The sequence below is a fragment of the Trematomus bernacchii genome, unplaced genomic scaffold (assembly GCF_902827165.1).
Source record: "Trematomus bernacchii unplaced genomic scaffold, fTreBer1.1, whole genome shotgun sequence".
In the NCBI taxonomy this organism is placed as follows: domain Eukaryota; kingdom Metazoa; phylum Chordata; class Actinopteri; order Perciformes; family Nototheniidae; genus Trematomus; species Trematomus bernacchii.
The window spans coordinates 749,652-772,620 of NW_022987735.1; the positions used below are offsets into that span (position 1 = coordinate 749,652).

The following is a 22,969-nucleotide window of genomic DNA, read 5'->3' on the forward strand; positions in this document are numbered from 1 at the left end:
AATAATAACAGTGAGATTCAGGGGACATTTGATTACGTTTAATTTACAATCCTCTATATTTACAGAAAAATGCTTGTAGGGATTGAATAAATGTACAGCCATTTTAATTACTTAAGTGCAATAAACATGGTACAGTTATGCCCATACAGACAACAACCCCCTGATACACCAGTAAGAATGTAGGTTGTAGAGAGGGTTAATAATGAGTGCACACTGTGTTCAACAGTCAGACACATGCTGGTGTGAAATAAAGTAATTATTACTATACAACAAGGAACATCTACACATACTGTAGGGTTTGTTTTGAGCTCTAAAATTAATTACAAATCTATTTACAATGGGCTTTATTAACAGATATCTGCTGGAGATCCAAGCAGGTTACTAAAAAAAATTATACAAAATGGGTAAAAAGTCTAAAAAAGCTTCACATGGAGCGACTTATGATTCTTAATTTCTATCCAAAACTGCATAAATCCTGGTGGCAAAGATTTAAATTGAAATATAAAACTAACATGGCTATTTCCTACTGTATGGTTAATAAAAGCAATAAAATAATGTATTTAGGTTGCATTTCAGTGCAACTAATATGGTGTCTCTATAGGTGCTTTTTTTGCACAAGTCGGAGAGCACTGAGGTAAACACTGTCAACCAATGTTAGAGCACCATAGCACCTTTAAATGTGTCGATCCATCTGTTAAAGAAAAAAAAAAGTTATTAGTGTTATTAATTTCATACCCATGTGCTACAATAAGTGGCACGACTCTTTATACTGTACCTCTGTGCTGTTTGGAGGTCGTCAGCTTTAAAAATGTAGTAAAGTGTGTTTTTGTGGTAAAGCTTAAAATGTAACTTCTGTGATGAATCCTCTTTCAACACGAACCCTAACAGGGGCTGACTCTCTGATGCTGCAACGTCCTGCATGAAGACACAATAAAAGAGTGTCAGATAAAGATTAAATCAATTCGCTTTACTTTAATTATAACATGACACTGGGATCTTACCTCACTTGCAGCGTACGTGTACAGGACCTTGTCTTTGATAACGAACCACAGCCTCTTCCCCTGCTTTTTGTTCACCTTTGACCTCTGCAGGTACCCACTCATGGAAGAGTTGTCTGTGCTTGCTGTCACCTGAAACAAAACACATCTGATTATATATCAGGTCATTATCACCATCAGTGCATTATGATCATAACAAAGCATCAATCACCTCTTTGAGAGCTGCAGGGATCTTCTTCTGCTTCCTGTTGAAAGCAAAGGTGGCTTTGCTTCCAGGGGATACAGCTGCTGATTGGGCTTGTTGACCTGATCAAGGTGAAAAATGCACTGGTTTAATAGATAGAAAAGACCCACAATACCTGTGTTGGTTTAACTGTGTCTAATCAACACTGATGCCTCTGTTATAAGGATTTTGAATGATAAAGAAGAGCCTGGTACACAGCATCATTAAATATCCTTATTTATGATCCAGCTACCATCCTATCAGGCCCTGTGATATGCAGGACTTTTTTTAAATCATTTTGTATTGGATCATATTGCATACAATGTCAGAAGAAAGCAAGACTTACTTTTCTGCTGCAGGAGAATATCGATACACTGGTCACACACTCGGGCTAAATGATTCTTTAGGTATTCAAGACAGTATTTGTTGGACGAGCAAGACTGGCACACCACCTGAGGGGATGATTAAGCATAAAATATGTTATTTTTTGGTTGACAGGAATACTTTCCAATCCAATTAAATATCTGCCAGACATAAGGATAATGTCTTTGGTCGTGTGTTTGTGTGCCTATTTCCTTCGGTGTATCAGCAGCTAATCTTACATACTACAGGTCCATGAGCACAACCCTTTTGTGGTAATTTATAACTGTATGCTCAGGGATGTTCTCGTGGTTGAGGTCATTCAAAATTGCCAGTAGAGTATTTACTTTTCTTAACTAGCAAAAGGTATTTTTGTTCGACATTTATAGGACATTATCAGATTTAATTTGAACCAGAGCATCTGCATATTAATTTTATACCCGGTAGGTTATGATCCACTAAAGTAAGGCACAATACAACTTGAATAAATCCCTGTTTTTGTTATCTTCACCACTTGACTATAAGGGAACCAGGAGGGACAATTGAGTGAGATTAAACTCTTAACAAGGGAGAGGGAAACTCTACTGAGTGTACTTTCTAGTTGCATATGATATATCTTTTTAACCAGCTACTCTGTTTTTATGAACAGTTTTATAACTGTTAATTGCAGCTCTCCTTTATTATAACATTATTTTAGAAACTGCGTTTGATTTTGAAGGGAGACTTTTGTGACCTTACCTTCCCACATGCGCGGCAGTGGTGTCTCCTCCATGTCAGCGTGAACTCACAGATGCAGATCATACACATGGTGGTCCGCGGGTCAGGGATCCATATAGGGGCTTTGGATCCCAAAGGAGCACCGTCCCCATAATCCCCCAGCTCTAACTGAGTGTAAACAAACAAAGAAATTAACTCTCATCACTCTTACATAAGCTTACATAAAGTACTTTGATTTAGATCTCATCAGTATCATAAAGTATACACTGCAAACAGGAAATGTGTTTTCTTACTTCTTCTGGAGGCTTGCCCGATATAAAACTGATCTTCTTCCTGGTGTAGTCACTGATCGCTGTGGAAATAGCCTCGAGCCATTCATCTCGCTCTGTGGCTGAACTGCAGAGAGAAAACAGAGTGTGAATACACGCCTACACATACTCACAGACCTATGCACTCAAATAAAGAACACAGGAAGCCTGTTATGAAACAGCACGTTCCTAAATTACCAAGAGATTTTTCTTTTGTTTCTGATCATTACCTTGCTGAAAGAATGAAGGAGCGCTCCACGCTCTCAATGTTCAGCTCGTTCTGATAGGCCTCTTGGCTTGGTTTGCTAACCTGTAATTAATTTCATTGTGAGAGCAGTGATGGCAGCGTAGAACATAGTGGGATAATAACATATATATGTGAATAGATGACGAGTGCAAAGAAAGAAGGAGTGAAGTTCTCACCTTCATCCCAGCCAGAGACAACATGTTGTTGAACTTGAACTGGCCGGACTGAGCAGGAGTTGTGTACAGCAGTGTGTCGCTAAACTATAAAGAACATGACAAAGAAACATTACTTACTTTCTGTCAAATCGTCTTTGCTAATACACAGAAGAGCTTAGAGTAAGATTTAGAACATCATGATGATATTATTGTATAAAAAAACATACAAGAGAAAGAAGATATAATGTGTTACTGTACCAGGAAGAACACTCTGGGCTGCATGACCTTTCTCGACAGTTTCTTCAGGGTGCCCTCTCTTAGGAAGATCTACAGCACAAAAACGCCAGAAGGTAAAACATTTTTTAATAACTCACAATGACTTGTTAATTATTTCCTGATATTTATTTATACTTTCCTTTCAAACTAATCTGCCCGACAAAAGTGAGTGTTCAGAGAAATAAATCAAATAAGTGTTGATTTAACAGTTAACATTTAATAGAGCAATACACAATAATTAATAAAAAATATAAATCCAAGCTAAAGCTTTATGGTCTTACCCGCCCAGGCTGGACTATTTCATGGTGGCCGTTCAGTCTGCACTGCACCTGGATCAGCTTCTGGAAGTTATCCTGAGAGGGAAAAAGAACATTACAAAAATGCACAAGGACATAAGCAATCTGTATGGAGCTTTTATCAACATGTTAATAGAATATTTTATTTTCCTCACCCCTTGTTTCATGATGTCGTTGGCATGATTGGCCACTTCTTTCACTATGACAAGGGCCGCTGGGTGGATAGAAATGTCAAAAGATGTGCATCAAACACATAACAGAGGTTTTTATGTGTTTCTGTTCCTGAAACTATCAGGTGAGTTACAGTACAGATTTAAAAAGGAACTGTGTTTACCTTGTGTGTCCTTGTAATCATCAGAGTCCTCAGACAGGTTTTTCAGATAGTCTGAAACACAAAAATAAGTTAGGTCCAACTCTAACAATAGAGTTATGTCCAACATTGAAAACGACTTTGTATGGGTTATAAATGCTCAGTCTTGTGTTACATTCCTGGATTATACTCTAAAATCACGTAACAGAATTATATAGGAGTGAAGTACAAACATTTTTCACATGTTGGTCCCTAGGGATCAACTCTGATCCATTAGACTCATGAAACACTAAGCTCACTCATGTTAAAGCTTGTGTTATGTCACCAAATCTGATTTGGGCTGCACTTCAAAAATCTTATTATATGAGGATTGGAGGAGCAGCAAAGAAATTCCAAAGCATTTGTATTTTTCTGGACACCAGAGGGCAGCAAGATGCCAAAAATGAGAAACATCACAGGTTTTTCAAACTATGTTTAAGGGCCCATAACTACAAGGAAGTTAGTTCGAAAGGAATTAATTAGGACTTGCAGGTTATGTTTCCAGGAATTAAACTGAATATGAGCCTGATGCGTAATGAGAATGACTCTTCTGCTGATGTACCTGTAAGCAACATCTGATACTGAGGAATCCTCTGAACAGGCTTCAGGAGGTAATGCTTCAGAGCCAAGTTGGCACACCGTGGACTGGCCTTGGACCGAAAAAATTACAAATATTACAAATTAGATACTTTTTAAAGGGACAAACTCTCACTTGCATAAACAATGAAAGCTCAGTTATGCAACAGTCACTCCCCCTCTGAAGGAGGAAACCGGTTAGCCTCGTTACCTCAAATTCCCGCACCACTGCGCCGAATGCAGGGTTCTTCTTACGCTGCTCTTCCAGTAGAGCCACATTCTTGTCAAACTCACGGATGTATGTGGAGTACATCTTGAGATACGGCCCTTTCTTCAGGAAAATATCTGCTAGCTTAGCATTTTCATCCCTGTAAAATAAGGTCAAATTAGTAATATTTCAACATTATATTTTCAAATGTTTACAATTAAGGTTTATTATTATTTCTCCAATAGTTATTGTACAGAAAAATGTATACAGAGTTGTTGGGGGAAGTACAAGGACTACTTGTCGAAGCAAAATAACTAGTATCGCATTTAAAGAATACTCTGTTACAAGAAAAGGTCCTGCATTTTGGTAAAAGTATGCAAGCATCATCAGGAAAATGTACTTTAAAAAAAAGTACTCAATACAGAAAAATGTCCTCGGTTACTGTTCTGCTATTTCATATTATATCTATATTGTTACTCCCACATTAGTGGCAGCAGGATGTTATGGTAGTAGTCGGTAGAAGTATCTGGAATAGAATAAATTGCTGATTATATTCTCAACTATCAATAGATTTTTTGGGTAAAATTTCAGAAAATTGTGAAAAATATCTTAATATGTAAAGCTGTCTCTAGTGAACATTGATCAAATGTGTACATAGGTACAATGCTTGACTAAATATAAATACTCACATTCCCTGCGTAAACATTAAGTTATATCTTTAGTTGAACTACAGCGTCAGAACTATTAAAAAAAAATACCAACATTTAGACACAAATATGGGGTCATGGGTTTAAATGTATCTTTGTATAAATAGTGTATGTGCATATATAGCTGTTTAAGCCAGTAAACGTGATGAATATGCACAAACATTCAAATGTATTATGTACCATTTGGCCACTCTGTGCTTCAGCTCTCTGAGCAGATCCTGGTTCAGTTCATAGAGCTGAGGGAGGTAGTACAGGATCTGGTTGAGAAGACGCTCCTCAATCACAGGCTTCCCACTCTGACGAGACGCCGTGGACACCGCATCACGGAAGTCCTGCACGTCAGATAATCAAATAAACAGACAGATAAAGAGTCAGCAGGGCAGATTCAGGAACTCATCCAGGCAGGAAGAGGAAAACCAGAAGTAAATCTACATGAAGTACTGAAGAAGAACTAAAAACAATAGAGGTTTTAAATCTCTCTGCTCTGCAAATCACATATATCAGTTACCAGAACAACACTATACAAAAAGATAAGCTCCAGAACCATTTAGTATAAAAGATACAGAATATATACGGTTGACTCATGACCGGCACACACATTAAGAATGTGTTAATATCAACGGTACGGTGAATCAGGAAGAAAGAAAAAGGAGAGCAGGAGACCTTGAGCGTGCCCCCTCTGCTTCTTTTTCTGATGATGTGGAGGTTTTTTTGTGGTTAATTGGGACACATGGCATATAAAACGGCCAGACTGCGCACCCAGTAGAGCGCTCCTGTGGTTAACATGTGTGATCTGAGGGCGAAGGAGGCGCGTTACGTGAAGTAGGATTTGGCAGGGAATTAGAAAAAACCGGGTGATTCATAAGATAAGAAAAGATTACAATGCAGCCGTGACTGAATCAGCAGTAAGTGAATATTTCTGAATGGGGACAACAACAGGGTGGACAAACGGCTATTGTCCAGTTTGGTTTGATGTTCCTGTTTTCACTTTAGATAAAAGGTTATATATGGCTTAAAAGCATTATTTTAACTTAGTTTATGAGGCGCTTATCAGATGGACCATACCACATATTTACATCGAGCTATAAATCAAAGCCTTTCTTATCTTTGTGTTGCTGGAAAGATGACCTTTTACAGACCATAAAGTTTTCACCTGACAGCAACATTACGCACTGCATGGCTGACAAATATGTCTCTCCTTATAACTCAGATAAAAGCTCACAACAAATGGCATGTGGTGCTCTCATTAATCAGTTTGTGAAAAGCTGGCTGAGTGCCTGGTGGGGATGGAGAACAGAAACTAAGTCACCTCTACATTCTTCTGAACTTGGTATGACTGATCCTCATTACTGGACTCTATTCCTCCACAGTCTGCAGAGCACTTCCTGTCTGCGCTCTGCTGCGAGGAGTCACTGTTCATGACTCAGTCCCATTACAATCCTGTTTGGAGATCTGTGTCTCATAAAAAAATCGTCTCATACCTTCCTGTATCTATGTTTTGAATATGTTTAATCCCTGCTCAAATAATTAAAGTAACCAATCAAACCTAAACATTAGCATAATGTCCTCTATAAATGTGGTAGTGGATCTCCATCACTGGGTGAATACACACATTATTTTTTTACTTGTGAAAAACACAATCATATTGATTTTTGTCTGAAGGATACAAGTTTATAGTGTACGTATACTGATCTGACAAACAAGTGCAGCAAAGAAACCAGAGCTTCATATTAGAGTTCTGGTTCCGTTATGGATTACATTTCTTAATCAACAAGCAACAAACAAGTGTAGCGTTACGGTCAGATATCACTGGCGGAAAAAGCAGAGGAAAACCATGAGGAATGTGAGCTGTGTGTTGGAGACGGTGTTATCCTGCATGGGGTGTGACCCGGTGGCTAATAATCAGACACATATGTAGAATGTGGGCTCACAGTAAACTAGTACTAGATAAAAACATATAGAGAGCCTTTTAAATCTTTCTCTACACCATGTCCTGTTCCATTTTTCAAAAGATAAGAATATTTATGTTTTTCAGCAGACTTCAACAAACAACATTTGTCATGTGGCCCATTCCTGGACTCCTAATAACACTTTTAATGTTGACTGCAAAAATATATAAAACAACTCTTTCAATATGGATTTCTATCTCTCGCTGTGTTTTAATCAAAAAATGTTTACAATCTCTTTGGCTGTATTTTATATAAGTGTAGATGAAATTCTGTTCCCGCTTTGGAATTTTAAAACATTTTATTAATGCAAACATATAGCTTTGTGAAGCAAAAAACACAAATGGATAATGTCTCAGGATACTTACAACATGAAGCAGCTTCAGGACGTCGACAAACCTGGAAAAAAGGGAAAATTAAGTGAAGTTATAAAAGGATGAGTATTGTTTTAGAGAAAAGAGTCTCTTTCCCAAAAATAAATACATTCTAGCTTATCTAGTGGTGTCTAGCTATGCTGCTAATTTGTGTTTATTTGCCAGGGTTTTGAAATGTCCGTCTCCATTCAATACAATTGAGGTGAATACAATTCTGTCAAAGCACAAATCATTTACCAATAAAACAATTCAAGAAGTCCTTCAGAGCCTATAGCTCACCCTCTTTGACACCCACACAAGCCTGGCACACAACAGGTGGAATAGATACCTTACCCATGTGATAAGTGCCATAAGTGACCAATTACAACTGTGTGTGGTGTGAACAAATAATGACAGTAAAATAAATAATAGGCAACAGCAAAATAAGCATTTTGGCTCCAACATCTAGTAATGATTTTTATTATATACCAGAGAAATGAAAATGAAACCTATCGATAGCCAAGTATGTTTGGTAACATCCAATTGCCCCCTTGATGAAATTCATATAATATTGTTTTTTTCATATTTGGTTTAACCTTAAAAGAAAAAAATGAAGACTCTTACACACTCTCAGAGCTCATGATTTCTGTGGTGATGTGGTGAATCTTGTTCTTCTTTTGCCCACTCTGCCCCTGACAGAAAGATGCAAAAAACACAGACTTAGAATTTCAATGCACTATAAATAAACCCTGTGTAGTTCATGGCTAAATCACACACAGATCAATGTTATCTGAAACCTTGCAAAGGGCAAACCCTGTGTGAGGATTCCCAAAATCATTTGTGAGCACTTCTAGAGAGTGAAGTCATAAATCTAACGGTGTGCCTCTCACCGTGCTCTCCTCTGCCGGCTCAGCTTCTCCTTTACTGGAGAAGGAGCTGCTATCGTCCTCTTCCTCTGAGGTGTTGGCCAAGATTTCATCATCCGAAGGGCCGTCATCCGAAGGGCCGTCGTCCAAGGGCGTCACCTCCTCATCCACAGAGCTTCTGTCAAAGAGGGACAGGATGTTAGGGTCAGGGGAGAATAGAGGCAGATGCCAGAGCATGAACACATCACTGTATGGGTGATTAAGACACAACGCAGCAGCTGCATGCAGTTATTAAAAACACTGAATCCAGCTGACTGTCATTCCCATGCTACATGATTAGTTTAAGAAGTACAAGAAAGAGTGGATGCCGTTTCTTAAAAAAGGGGGAAAGAGGTGAGGTTTGGAATAAAAGCACATTAATCAAAGAGGAGTGTTTTGGATACAAACAGAGGTCAGTCCAGCAGTATTTGAACAATTCCTGCTCTGATCAGGAGGGAGCCATAAAACGAAAGAAAGGGAAAACCTGACACAACCAGCAAGAAACATTAAATAATAAACTATCAACACGGGCACATGATTCTAGTCTTGTCCATGAGAAACAAAAGGACAGCAAACCGCTAACACCCCATATCATACAAAAGCAGTGCTTTTAAATGACCACATGTAGACAGCTAAAAGGGGAACAGCACCAAAAAGAAACTGGATATTTCAAATGCCATCAATCCCAGAGGGAGCTCTACATGTGAAACAACAGCCCCTCCCTGAACAAAAGCTGCAGAAAAAGAAATAGGCCGAGGCTGAACAGCAAACCCAATAAGCCGGACTCTGTAAGTCTTATACACTGTGGTATGTTTACAATGTTACGCTGTTAGTGGTCTCTGTTTGTGAGCTGATCAACGTCCTTAAACATGTGATCGCTGCACAGTTTGAGCTAAAGATTGGCGACACACTAAGCTGTACACCCCCGAGTGTACAGTTACAGAAACTGTAATCCTATTTTTCTGACTGTTCACTGCTCATTCACAATTCAACATATGAGGATAATTAGACGCATTTCTAACTATAATTTAATCATGCTAAGTTTAATTGAGCTAATTAAGCATCAATGGGGTTGTTCTAGACTAGTTGTCTAACTTTAACAGGATCAGTTCAATCAAAAATATATTTTTCCCAGCTTCCCGAGAGCTGCTGTATATCTGGACATGTAGATATTTTTTATTTGAAGTGTTGAACATTTGAAACAGAAAAGCTCTTTCATCAGAAGCCTTACTCTTCTTTAGTTGACCTATTCCTCTTATTTAAAATAGGACTTTAAATCAAACCGTTGACAGAAGGATTTGTGGCTTATGCTAAGAAACATAAATATACTTTCCAGAAGGACACACTCCTTTTAGAAAATACTTAGTAAAGCATCAAAAATCGTATATATGTGTGGTCAAAAATCTCAGCGACAGATCCTTAAAAACGAAAAAAAGAACTGTCTGCGTGGCTATAGCATTGAAAATGTTAGCATGAAGTGTATTTTTCGAAAATGAAACAGGCATCTAAATAATTAAGTTGTCTATCTACAATCCATCAACACCTGAAACGCTGAGCAAGTGTGCCACTATACCAGTCAAACTCCCCTGACAGGTATCTGCAACAAAGGCACAAATGTGACGCGCTTCTCCGTAAACTTCCTGATAAACAAATTATTCACAGTCCCTTTGTCTCATTCACAAGATCTTTTTCTCAGCTGATTGTTTTAAAGAGGCCAGAGGTGTTGTACCAGAAACAATGGAAATCACTCAATATATTCAGAGATAGGATGTGAAGTACTGAGAGAAACAAGACAGATAAAAGCCATGATAATATACCTCTCAAGGTCTGTTGGCATCTGATACTGCTCAGTGTTTTTCTCAAAGGACATATAAGGCTCCTGCTCCTCATAGATGCCCTCATCATTATACTGCCAGGCTGTAGGCTGTGCAATGGACCCCCGAGGGGATGTGACTTCCGTTCCTACATGCACATTAATGTAGTCTGCTATTTCTTCATATTCAGGCATGTTTTCGTAGTAAATATCCTGTTCTGTTCCAGGAGGAAAATCATCTCCGTCCACGCTTTGCTCTACTCCGATCAGCGGGCAGGAGTATTTACGCTGAGGGAGATGCATGTTTTGGTCCTCACATGCATCCAGCTCCCTGTGCACGTTTTCCCTTTGATCATTATCATTAGCCGAGCTCTGGCCTCCTTTCATCAGCTTGGGAAGCATCATCACAGAGAGCTTCAAGTCCAGCAGTTTCCGGAAAGAGTTCCTCTTCTGTCCTTCGGAGCGCAGGAGGTCAGCGCCGGAGAAGGACTTGGATTTCTGTTTGTTAAGGCTGGAGCGAGAAGGCTTCATTATTCCAGGTGTTAGGAATTTTCTGCTGGTCTTCTCCACTGGTGGCGCAGGCAGCTCCTTCATCACCCTCTCCTTTAAAACACAATCTTGTAAAGGAAGTGCTTGCCTTTTCTCTTCGTCTCCTGATTTCCACACTTCTTTTTCCTCAGAGGATGCCTTCCTCTGCATCCATGCCATCGGGCTGCTGTTCCTCTTGGGCTTCTTCGGAGCTACTTTGACCACCTCTGCTGCCACGCTGCTGGCAGGAGGCTGGCTCAGATTGTGCGACCTGCTAGAAGGAGGAATAGGTGTGAAGTCACTGAATACTGACTCCTGATCACGCGTTAGTTCTTTCTCCACCTCTTCATCCTCCTGGTCGACTGACACCTCCATTTCCTGGATGATGCTGTCCCAGCCCAGGTCTTCCTCCTCCACATCCGTAGGGAGTGTCTGAAGATCATAGGTCGGTGCTTTCTCGGGTGCTGACAGTAAAGGCTTTTTCTTGGGCGGAGGGGCCGGCTGGGCGCAGGCTTTCCTTGCAGACAGAAATATTGGCGCCTCATTTCCAACAGGTACACTGACAGACAGTGATGAGCTGCCCTTCCCCTCCGATGACAGCTTCACCTCTTTGACGTTCATTTCCCTTCCTTCCTGGCTCACTATCTCTTCACTCTCCTCCACCATCTTTTCCTGACGGGCCAGCCCAGCTGACCTGGGTGTCTGTGGTACAGGGATAGGGATGGGCTTCCTAGAGGCTGCTGGGATTGGTTTTGGCTGGGACACACAAGATATCTCCTCTGAGCCAAGAGCATCTTCCTCTGGTCCTCGCCCAGGTGAACTCTGAGGTAGTACGTTACCGTTTGCCTCATCGCTCCATGTTCTGTGAGGAAGGGACGGCCTAACAGTCGGAGGTGTTGGTGTCTCTGTTGGACTGGAGGTGTTGATGTCTGTGTTGAGATTTTGGTCCACAGTTTGTTGAAGAGGTTTATGGTTTGTGAGGTGAGTAGTGGTAGCAGTGTTCATCACTTTGCACTTGTTTGTTTTCTCCCTACTCTCATCCACAGAACCTCGAGATGTAGAGACGATCTTCCTGTGTGCTGACGAGTTCCTGCCGCTGCACATGCAGTTCTCCTGGCTGCACAGACAGATCGGAATAATATAATCCCAATCTGGCTTTTTGTTCTCTTGCTGTATTCCATTCTGCGAGTTAAGAAGACCTTCGGTCTGTGGCATTTCTGTTACAGATGTTTGGAGCAGGCTCTTCGCAGCAAGAGGTTTGGACTCCACAGCAGTGGTGAGTTTGGAGAGGCAGGGTTTGGGGGCCACTACCGGTTTAGCCCTCCTCGGTGTGCCAGGAGACGGGAGAGAGAGCCCTTCTCTTCTCGGGGTTGCAGGAGACAGTCCTGGCCTCTGGGGCTGGGCCAGCTTCGGTTTGGGGGCCACAGGTGGCTTTTGCATGCCTACAGAGAAAAAACAAAACAAATGCACTTCAGATTTTGTGTACTTTATCTCCTCTGAATTAAAGCCTCTTGTCATCTGAAATATATCGAACAGATTAGGAATCTAACTATATTTGATGCATTGTTGGTGGTCTGACAGATGTTGCCCTAATAAAAGTTCACTCTTAACTCTGCAGCATTGATCCTAACCTAGTGACAGCTTAGTGTTGAACTGCTGTAAAGTACTGGACCACCTCTCCGGGGGTTCAAATATCACATGGCTTATGTTTGCCACTCCACACAACAGCACTGTAATCCGGCTAATGGTGCGTGTCAACTGGGCAGGGGAGGAGGAGGAGCAGATGGGAGATGAAGAGAGGGATAGTAATGGAGGAAGGGGTGCAGGGACTTCCAAAAAAAAGTCATGCAAATTAGCACATCTGGCTGAACCAATGCCCTAAAATTCCTCTGTGGTGAACAGAACAATAACAGCTGATCTGCTGACAGAGAGGGATGTTGGTTTTTCCCTCTGCACATATTTCCTCATTCAGAAAGTCACCACAGGTTAGACACAGCCAACAAAATCTTTCTCAGGAGTTTGGATTTGGAGATTTTACAGTCAACCACTGAAGTATACATAGAAATAAGTGGGATATGTCCCATATACTATAATACATATCTCTAAATAAAATCAAAGGATTGCCATTTAAATAGCTGTACAAAACATTGACTTAAATACTTATACACACAGTCTGTTTTAAGTATATGATCTATCTCAAATCGTTTTACGGAATTGTTTGTCTGTATGAACCTATATATTTGAAACACAGGGGCTGCAGATTAGCTTCAGCTAGAAAGTAAACATTACCACTGTTGAATGTATTCTCCCTGTGTAACACTGTTTAGATGTAATTCCCCCAATAAATAAATGAAGTAACAGATAAATAAATACATGGTTTTACAATAAATCGACCTGCTTTGATTTTATCTGATCAACTAACAAAACTCTGACCAGAACAATCATCGAGTTTCCGTCGCTTACCTGAGTTAATCATCGCTTCACTCACTTCGTTTCTGTTTTGTCAACTTTTTTAAATTCACTGCAGCGGAAAGAAACCATCCTTCGTGTCCGGATACATCTCAAGCCGTCGACTCCAAAATAAGTTATCAGTCAAAAAAGCACCTTGTCTCCGCTTTTCTTCGAGAAACTCATGTGTTCCTGCTGTCCACAGTTCATTCTCCCCGCAGCCGCACTGAGTGGCTGCCTCATTAATGCAGAGCTTCCTTTGTTTCCATGAACGATCCAGCAGGGGGCCTCAGGGGTCACACTGACAGATTGGTGTAGCATTTACTAAATCAGAATTGTCTCATGTGCACATCTATTTACCCTTTTTCTACCTAATTGCATTTTTACTAAATCATCACTACTCACATTTTCCACCAACGCATCTTTCCCCAGACATCATCATTGCTAATTTTAACACAGCAAGTGTGACTATGACACAAGAGACATATGAGTGGGAGCCAGCTAATGCTTTCTAAGCTATATTTGATCAAATTGGGGAAGTAAAACTCAAAATACATCATTGTATGGTGCTTTCACCATGCTGTCAATCTGTCACCAGGATCATAAATCAGTAATTTTTACTGGAACAGCTCTGGCTAAGAGGAAGGAAGTGATATGAAGGACATCTTGCCAAAGGACATTAGATTAATAAATGTCAAGAGATATTAGATTTATAAAAAAGGAAACACAGTACTGAGTAGTAAATCTGCTGTAAAATATTGCAGTGAATGCAGATGTTTCTCATTGATATTTGATTAAAATTAAACCCCAATTGAAATAATAAATCATGCAATGTTTATCTGGATGATAAATCCTGATCCTTGATGCCTGTGTTGGCCTACTTCTCTGTACCAAAATAAATTAAAAAATGTCACATTTCAGGAGCAAGTTATTAGACTAGTCTACTGCATAGTAAGCAAATGAGGCTGCAGTTTAACAGTAGTAGTGTACTAGTGTTTTAATAACTTAAAGTGGACTGATACAGATGTAATCCCGTCACAGAGCATATTCAGTGTGTGATAGCAACACGAGGGAGTGCTGGAGTCTTCTTTGCTTTGATACAAAAGTCTCTATGTTGCCGGTTTGATACTTCAGGAACTTTATAGTTTTTTCTGCTTAGAAAGAAGACATTTAACACGTTATTACTTTTTATCATGCATTAAATAACAGTATGGACCATCACTATTCATAAGAACACAGCACATGTATTAAATAAAATGTATATCTTGTTGCAGGAATCTCAGTCACTTACTTCTCATTGGCCTTCTGGTTTCTTTCCACTGAAGGAGTCAGTGTTTTGTTATCTGCTGTGTTTAGTGTGGAATTTTGGGAATCGTGTGCATCTGCGGCTGAAGGGGTATCAACTGTATTGCTGCAAGGAAAGGACAGAAAACTATGAAAGTAGCCTAACTAAGTAGTACCATTTTGAGATACTTAAATTCTTCACTTAAGTGTTTCTATTTGTATTATATTATTTACTAACAAAACATGTAAGTAAATGATATGAATATATATTGTTTACAAATTATGAAAACAATTAAAGCAGTAAACTTAATTTCTGCATGTATAAAATGCATTTCGTTAAATATTGAACCTTGTCATAATAATCCCTGTACATATATTCCTGTAACATTTAAATGTAACACTTTACATTCACACTGTTTCACGACATTACAGTAAAGATTGAGTTTGATACAGTAGATCAGGGGCGTGTTGCAGTAATACCTGAATTTATAGTCTGTAGGTAGGCTCACACCTAATCTGTAGTCTCTCCTTGTTCTGGAGATTTGCTTGTGAAGGTCCCTGACTGTGCAGTTGTGACGACTGAATATGAAGCCCACAAACAGCAGCTTCCCTCTGATGTACATCTATCACATGAACAAGTAACATCACATTAGATGTGTGGAAACGGAAAAACAAAACTATGAACACTGCAGTTTTTCATTGTGGTATTTAAAAAGCATTAGTCTACACTGTATATTTAGAGTATGGAGAAGTGGCTTGCATCACAATGTTGATTCTCTCTTTTCCAAATGTTCGTCATATCAGTAATGTGGAAATTTGTACTTTTCACAACTGAGGGTCCTAGAGTGTGTGTTCAATGTGAGTAAGACTTAGGTTTTCTGTTTGATTTATAGACTGTAGAGAGGAATTTAATCTTACAGCAAAACTCACTGGAGCAGCTGTCATGACTTTGGGCTAAAAATTAACCAACCTTTTTGTAATTAAGAAGCGCCATCCTTCACTGCTACTTTAATAATAACTGTCTGGTTTTCTTGGTAAGGACAGTAGCTTACAACATTCCTCCTCACCACATCCCCCTCATACTTTCCCCTCTTCAGCTTCAGGCAAGCACTACTGCTGCCACCCAGAGGAAACATTGAAACTCTGCACTGAGCTGAGCCTGCAGTGGTTTTACTGACCAGGACCATCCCTGGAGCTGCGTTATGCCGCTGCTGCAGCAGGATGCTCCCCGCAACACAGCTGGGCTTCCCTGTTGACATCTCATACCTCACCAGGCGAAATGAATCCATCTGGCACTAGATTTAAAACAAAAACCTGTTACTGAGTTTGCTGAAATACATACTTTTCAATAAACCTCTGACTGTAGTATGTCTTTCTCTGATCCTCTGTTTTTAGTATGTGCAAAGCAATGTATATTTCACATTTAGTGTACTTGCTGTAGGACTGGATTACAACAAAGTAAAAGTGATGTACATGCTGCAAATTGGAGACTGTAATGATGCGCTGTGGGGTTCACAAAATAGGGTGAAAATGCTGCTTCTTGTGTTGTTGTTATTTTCTGCACCCCCTGCATGTGAGACAGCACTCCCACCTGAGAACAGGGCATGGTTCTGTGCTTGTTCCTCTTCCTGTACAGCAGCTGCAGCACCTCCTGGCCCGGCGCTGCTTGTGTGTTGACGTGTTGAGGTGGAGGAGTCACACACACCACCAGGATCTGTTGACTGTGCGGAGGCTGGCCCATGACGAAGGCATCGTACTCCGGGTCCGTCAGCACTGGCATCAGTGCAGCGCTGCAGCAGCACCGCCTGCGTCCCCCCTCCCCGAGCAGGGCGGCTCTCAGCAGAGCGGGGCACACAGTGAGGGGGGTGGAGGGGGTGAACGACGGTGGGGCAATAGCGGAGGGCTGCAAATCTGCACTGTTTGGAATAAATACTGACCTGGCAGAGTGGGAGTGATAGTGAAGCTGTCATTGTAAATAAACTATTGCTCTTATAAACTGCAGTTTATGTCAATTTGAATGAATGTTTTTATGTGGTCTTACTCAATTTGGATGTTGCCATGAATTTGAAGGGGTCCTATCTGTGTCACAAGACGGGGTTCTTCGTTTGTTTGCTTTTTTCGTGTCCTACAAACATGCAGATCAAAACAGCACTTGAAATTGATCAATGAACAGTGTGTTTGTGTAACTACTACAAAATCAATAACTAGGTAGGTAGGTTCTGAATTTGGTTTCATGTATATGTTGCTATGCAGTGGAAGCCAGCCAATCTTGGAGCAGATGTTAACTAGAACATTGCGAAAAAATAACGCCTTTACATTATTAGGATTGCATATAAAAGTGGCACAAATCAGACTTTAAGAACAAAAATATCACGTGATTTGTGCTGTTCAAAACAGATCTGGGCCACATTAGCCCAATAAAGAAATCTGTTTTGAGTCACTTTTGCCTGCAGTGTGAACATAGCCATAGATTAGCATGTAACTACCAAGTATGGCTCCAGCTTGAAACAGTAAAATAAAGTACATTTACAATTAAAAGTGTTAGTGTGGTCCCAATGGCAAACATTCTGGTCCTATATTCTCATGTTAAATGTGCACCTGGGCAGCTTGACGTAGCAGTCCAGAGGAGGTCTTTCTGCCGGTGCGGACAGATGTCTTTGTTGTTCCTGTAACTCTTTCCTGCCCTCCTCTGGCCGCACTGCTCTCGCATCTGCCCGCTCAGGTGGGTTCAGAGAGGGCAGAGCCGCTGACTGCACCTCCCTCCTCAGCCTGGTCCTCAGTGGGGCATCTGGCATCCGTTTCATGTCAGGACACTTGATACCTGAAGGAGAGGAAGAGGTCACTCAGAAATGCACACAGACACTGAGTGACACGAGTGACCGTGAACAGGATCCTGATGGAACTATTCAATAATGTTGAGTTTGCAGGATGAGATGATACTGTAACTTTTTGCTTCTCTGAATCACTCCTAAACAACCTTACCTTGGATCAGATTGGCTCAAAGAGACTTTTTTTGCACTGCATAGTTTTATAACTCGCGTAAGAACACGATGTTGTTCTCATAAAAGCTATAAATGTACGAACCTATGGCCACACGGTAATAATCCAGCCAGCCGTCCAGGGTGTTTCGTACTCTCTGCTGAAGCCTCTTCAGCTCCCTGCCAACATGCCCTCCTCTTCTCCACTGTGCTGACGGCTCCTCCAGCCCCTCCACCTCTCCAACCATCTGGAGCACCTCCAGGGAGCACACTGACACCTGCCACACATCATTACTCGCATGGTGGGTTAGAATATATAGAACAACAAAAGGCATTTAGCCAGCTGTTTTATACAAAGTGACTCAGTGAAGGTTTCTCAAAATAGATCCTCGGTATTGTTGTAACACTTGAGTCTATAAAGTTATGTAATGGGAAAGTGTCTGCAGGGGATAAAAAGTGTCTTACAGGTGTTAACGTCAGGTTCCTCTTGCTCTCTAGGACCACAACAGGGTTTGTTGTCTTCCTCAACAGCAACAGGTCTTGAGCAGAGTCGGAGGTCAACTTTTCTTCCGTCTGCAAACATGTCTGTCAATACACGGGTGACGTTACAGATAGGAGTTTAATCATAAATCCAATATCTATTAAACATTAATCTTACCGTTTCTCGTGATTTGTTAAGGTTGGACAGGACAGAAAGAGGAAGTTGAACACTTTCGTTGTTGCACCTGAAGCTGAGCATGGCAGAGGTACCACTGAGCAGCCTCACAGAAATTACATCTGACAACTGAAGGAGACAAAAAAAACTGATTTACAAGTTTTCCCTCATAAAATGTGATAATTATTTCACGATTATCTAATAAGCACACTGTTATAAAACCCCTATCCCCTGTCAGAGAAAGTTTGTGTTCAGTCATCAGTAGGTCATGCGTCATACCTCTCATGCCCTGTTTGTTTGCAGTTTCTCAAATGCACTTCTTACAATTGTCTCACACGTCAGGTTCTTTCTTGTCACTGACCATATATCCTGTCAGCAGATAAACTTTGGCCTGGTTTTTGTACAACATGTAGCTGTTTGTTCAACATAGCTGTTTGTTCATTGCACAAAGAACATGGATATAATCTATTATACTATTAAATATGTCAGAGGTTGTGTCACTCTTGCACACTGGCTGCACCTGAATATCAATCTTCTCCTTCAGTGTGCGGTCTTTCTGACAGCTCCACTCCTTAGTGATCTTCCCATGCTGGTCACATATGAATCCACCATCCTGGTCCCACACTGCTGTAATGACAGAGCTGGAGAACAAGTGTAAACATTGTTAACGTCGTAACACATACATGGTTATAGAAAGGCTGTTTAAAGACTTTCAGCATTTAGGAGAAAAGCCATTTTTTGCTTTCTTTGGGGGAGCGAGATGAGAACATCAATAATAAACAATGGGTGCTACATATCCTAAATTCATAAGATAACTGATCATTTTTTCAAATGTCGGAAGCTCTCTAAGAAAAGCCAGAGAGGATATTATCCTGACATTTTATTTACTTATTCTCAGCAGAGCACCCGTTTTATTTGCTCAGACTGTCTGACATATCAGCACCAAACTCACGTTAGAGGGTTTGTCGCAGCCCCGTTCCCGAACGCTGTGATAGTCGCCAGAATAACGGGACACTCGCTGTCATTGAACACGTTGGTATAGAAGCCTCCACACGGCAAACCTGAGCGACTCTGGCATACGGCGATACAACCAGACGGGTAGCTGAGAGCCCAAGGTCAAGGGTCAAAAGGTAATCTGCAGTGACATATTATCCATATGCTGCACAATGCCTTTCTTGTACGACTACTGGAACTTATGAATAAACATGACGAGAGAAGGATACTATATGAAGGAGGAGCCGTCGTTGATCCTGTAGTGTAGTTTCTGCCGTGATGGATCCATGGGTTTCATTTCTGGTACCTGCGGCATCCCGTTGACAAGAGCAGCAGGCTGGACCTTTCTCCTCGCCCTCCTGTCCTTCAGTTTGACCTTAGCATCACCATAATGACGGAGAATGAGGGGCTTGTTCAGGTCCTGCTCAGTTTGTAGTTTTCTATGAAAAGAGGTGATATTTGAATGTTTGAGAACTGGTCTCTCATGTAGCACATAGCAAAAATAATGACTTAATTGAAAATACAGTAAGGATTACTCCCAAAAATTAAGGATTAACTCAACAGATCATTAAAAACCAAAACAGCAGCCCAAGCTAGAATATTCTAGCCATACTTTTAGACAAACGCTAACGTAAGAGGTATAATGTTCATCATGTTAATTATGTTAGCGTGATAGAAGGCATTTTAACATTCACTAATTAGCACTGAACGCAAAGAATAGCTGAGTGGGATGTGCGCAGGATTTTAGTCAGAAGGTTGTGAAGTAAGTTCAATTTCAACGTTATTAGGGCGCCACAAGATAAGTAATGGAAACACCAAAGTTATTACAATCCAGCCTCAGTGGTTGAAATTAGCAAGGTCATATCTGGGAATCAAGAATATCTCCAATCCATCTAATAAATGTAAAGACGTGTGACTAGATTAATGACAAACTTTGAACAGCAGGTGAGATAAAAAGTCAGATGATCACCAGAGTTGTTGAATCATATCTGTCAGTGTAAGTGCATTGAATAGTAATTGAGATATTGCAGTCTGGACTGACAGATTGACTGACATTGCTGTCCCTGGAAACATCTGATTATCAGATCACATTATGGAATATGTAACCCCTCATTTGACACACATTTGCACACGTTTACTGTATGCATTAGTAAAGGTTAAAAACCCACTGGAGACTTCTTGCGGCCTGGAGTCGCTCCACCACCCACTGACAGAGACGGATCTGCTGAGCCTCATCACAGGAGGGCAGCTTCGACTGGATGATCCAACCTGGACACAAATCACATCCAGCTCAGGCAGCAGAGAGACGACCAAAGACACAGCGGCCTTCATGAACACAATGTCTCACCTGGATTACTGCAGCTGTTGGATGAGATGGAGAAACTGACAGTACTGGAGCTGAGAGCTGCGGAGGAAAAACAGATCTTAGTCAGTTTATCAGCTGAGGTCTGATTCACCTTTTCATTGAATCTGTGAAGACAATACTTCAGTCCCTAACAGTGGCACTAAGAAACTCAATACTGTAACTCAATAGCTCTGTAACTGATTAACAGACAGCAGTACATCTTTACCCAGCTACCGGCTACCTTGTCCTATCTGTTAAACTAATCCCCTCACTTCCACAAGCTTGCAACCGAAGCTGTCCTCACATTCAGTCTTTAAAGGTCATGAGATATTACTTAATGGGTTTTCACTCTCACTGTTATTGTCTCTTTACATTAGAGCCCCAAATATAGTTATGTCTGTTCTGACTTTTCTCAGTTTTACACAATTGTTCCTTTGCAACACTAGCATTTTCTAATAATGCATATTTTATAAACTGTATGGGCTTTAACTAAAGGCACAACAGGGTGTTAATAAATCATTTATGAAAGCTTAAAGGCCATTTGTAAAACATACTCTTGGGTTGCCAGGTTGCATATGCATATTCTTTTACTTGCTTTGTCAAACAGTTTATTGACACTTACAGCTTGATGGGTAAATGTAGTGGAAGAAGAGCCATCATTAATTACTTTCAAATATGTATGCCTGCAGAACTAACATGACATATTACCTTAATCAATGTATTCTTGATTCTAATAGCCCAATTATACTAGTTAGTTATTCATATGCAAATGCGTAGATTTTGGTCCAGGTGCTGTGCAGCCATTTTTCAGAAATGTCAAATTAAGTAGCAGGTTTTTTACCTGGTTTATCATGAAGGCTTAAATAAATGATCTATTAACCATTATTAAAGATGAATTACTGTGCATGCTAAGCCCTTTTCATGCACAGGACAGAAACAATTCAAACAAATATTAAATATGTCAATGTTAATATGCTTTTTTAATTACACAGCATATATTGTATAGTGAGTTAACAATCTATTGTTGGCTATCTTAAGTGTGGTAGAGATGTAGCCTACTGTATCTCGCCATACTTTTGACAGTGAGTTTCTTTAGGTATTTCACTTTTCCTCAGGTTTTATTTTTCAGGCAGAGGTGGGCTTCCATAGAAGGGACCCAGACATATTTATTTTTAATTTAATTTACCTCTATTTGAACTGTGTTTACGCTTTTTCACGCGTGGATTTGAGCTGAGTTGTGGTTTTCTCACAGAGGGACTTCCATTTTCCACAACACATGAGTTTCTCCCTCCTGCCTCCCTCTTGTCTTCGGCGGACACTTGACTGGATCGAGATTCATCCAGCTTCCCGGAATCTTTGGACTTCCGTATTTCGGCAGCCTGCTCCGGACTTTTAAAGTGCACCGACCCCGCAGTCAGATCCTTCCAGGAGCAATTCAGAATATTTACAATCCCGTGAGGAATCCGGCCCTCCTCAGTCCACTTATGTTGTGAAAGTAGGCGAGCCAGGTCATTTAATATCAGAGGAGCTGCTCGCTGGTATGCGTCCATTGGATCCTGGTCCTTTATGTTGAGTGCAGCACCGACAGAGGTATCAGGTTCACCATCTCCACATGTTTCACCTGACAGCCTCTGAGTGAGCTCACCACTTTTACCTTCTGTGTTGTCATCTGGATGACTGTGGGAAAATTAGACAAATTATTTCATCGCACAAGAAGAAGGTTAAAAGACTGCGCATAGCAATAAGGGACTTTGATTACCTTGCTTCTTCACGTGCCAAATTAAAATGCAAAATGTTGCTTCGTGCTCCTTTAATTCGGTTTCGTTTTGTTGGCTGCGTAGAGATCAGTTGCCAGGTTAATTTATTGCTGATTCTTATAAACTGTAGTCAGCTAAATTAATAATTTCCTCACCTGGTCAAAGAAGTACAAAGGGCCACATCTGAATTCTGTCAGCCCAACAGAAGAAGTCATTATTTCTTTCTTTTTTTTTAAATCCACTTAAATGTCCTTAAAATGATCGTCAAACGCAGAATAGGCACACAAAAATCTATAAGTTTAGTGCTTTAAAATCCACCTCCACTGCTGTCAATGTTCCTCAGTCCACTCTTTGTGCTGGGCTTGTTGCTTGGTTACAGTATACGCCTCTCCAAATACTCGCGATACGCACCATCAATCGACTCCGGGCATCAAACAGAAAGTTAATCTGTGACAAAACAAAAACCCAAAACATTATTGACAAGTAAAATAAGCTGTTTTCCATTGGGGACACACGGGAGAAGTGACACACAAGTCGAGGAGCT

The 22,969-nt window shown here is 40.6% G+C and overlaps 2 protein-coding genes across 7 annotated transcripts; both read right to left on the minus strand.

Annotated features, from left to right (window-relative positions):
- Positions 1 to 23: 23 nt before the first annotated feature.
- On the minus strand, positions 24 to 13,983 carry LOC117494949 (FYVE, RhoGEF and PH domain-containing protein 6-like). 4 transcript variants are annotated; one of them, XM_034145962.1, is made up of 21 exons: positions 13,429 to 13,983; positions 10,442 to 12,407; positions 8,610 to 8,763; positions 8,344 to 8,411; positions 7,735 to 7,765; positions 5,601 to 5,752; positions 4,717 to 4,873; positions 4,492 to 4,579; positions 3,915 to 3,965; positions 3,736 to 3,794; positions 3,566 to 3,637; positions 3,267 to 3,335; positions 3,030 to 3,113; positions 2,837 to 2,916; positions 2,595 to 2,694; positions 2,320 to 2,466; positions 1,568 to 1,673; positions 1,210 to 1,304; positions 1,002 to 1,130; positions 776 to 915; positions 24 to 691 (listed from the first exon to the last, which is right to left on the minus strand). In XM_034145962.1, the coding sequence occupies exons 1-21, from the start codon at positions 13,439 to 13,441 to the stop codon at positions 655 to 657; spliced, it is 3,798 nt and encodes a 1,265-aa protein (XP_034001853.1). In that variant the 5' UTR covers positions 13,442 to 13,983; the 3' UTR covers positions 24 to 654. The 4 variants fall into 4 exon arrangements, with proteins under 4 accessions (XP_034001853.1, XP_034001855.1, XP_034001854.1 ...); XM_034145964.1 differs by having other exon boundaries at positions 2,592 to 2,694; positions 13,454 to 13,982; XM_034145963.1 differs by having other exon boundaries at positions 2,592 to 2,694; positions 8,344 to 8,405; positions 13,429 to 13,982.
- A 302-nt stretch (positions 13,984 to 14,285) lies between these two features.
- On the minus strand, positions 14,286 to 22,756 carry LOC117494975 (uncharacterized protein C3orf20-like). Of its 3 annotated transcripts, none has more exons than XM_034146021.1 (18): positions 22,581 to 22,756; positions 22,428 to 22,501; positions 21,855 to 22,345; positions 20,672 to 20,728; positions 20,493 to 20,592; positions 19,554 to 19,763; positions 19,283 to 19,432; positions 18,851 to 18,971; positions 18,334 to 18,459; positions 18,141 to 18,248; positions 17,782 to 17,953; positions 17,296 to 17,518; positions 16,739 to 16,822; positions 16,289 to 16,634; positions 15,876 to 15,992; positions 15,178 to 15,320; positions 14,705 to 14,824; positions 14,286 to 14,567 (listed from the first exon to the last, which is right to left on the minus strand). In XM_034146021.1, the coding sequence occupies exons 1-18, from the start codon at positions 22,638 to 22,640 to the stop codon at positions 14,462 to 14,464; spliced, it is 2,808 nt and encodes a 935-aa protein (XP_034001912.1). In that variant the 5' UTR covers positions 22,641 to 22,756; the 3' UTR covers positions 14,286 to 14,461. The 3 variants fall into 3 exon arrangements, with proteins under 3 accessions (XP_034001912.1, XP_034001911.1, XP_034001910.1); XM_034146020.1 differs by having other exon boundaries at positions 14,286 to 14,564; positions 18,141 to 18,260; positions 22,581 to 22,755; XM_034146019.1 differs by having other exon boundaries at positions 18,141 to 18,260; positions 22,581 to 22,755.
- Between the last annotated feature and the right edge of the window lie 213 nt (positions 22,757 to 22,969).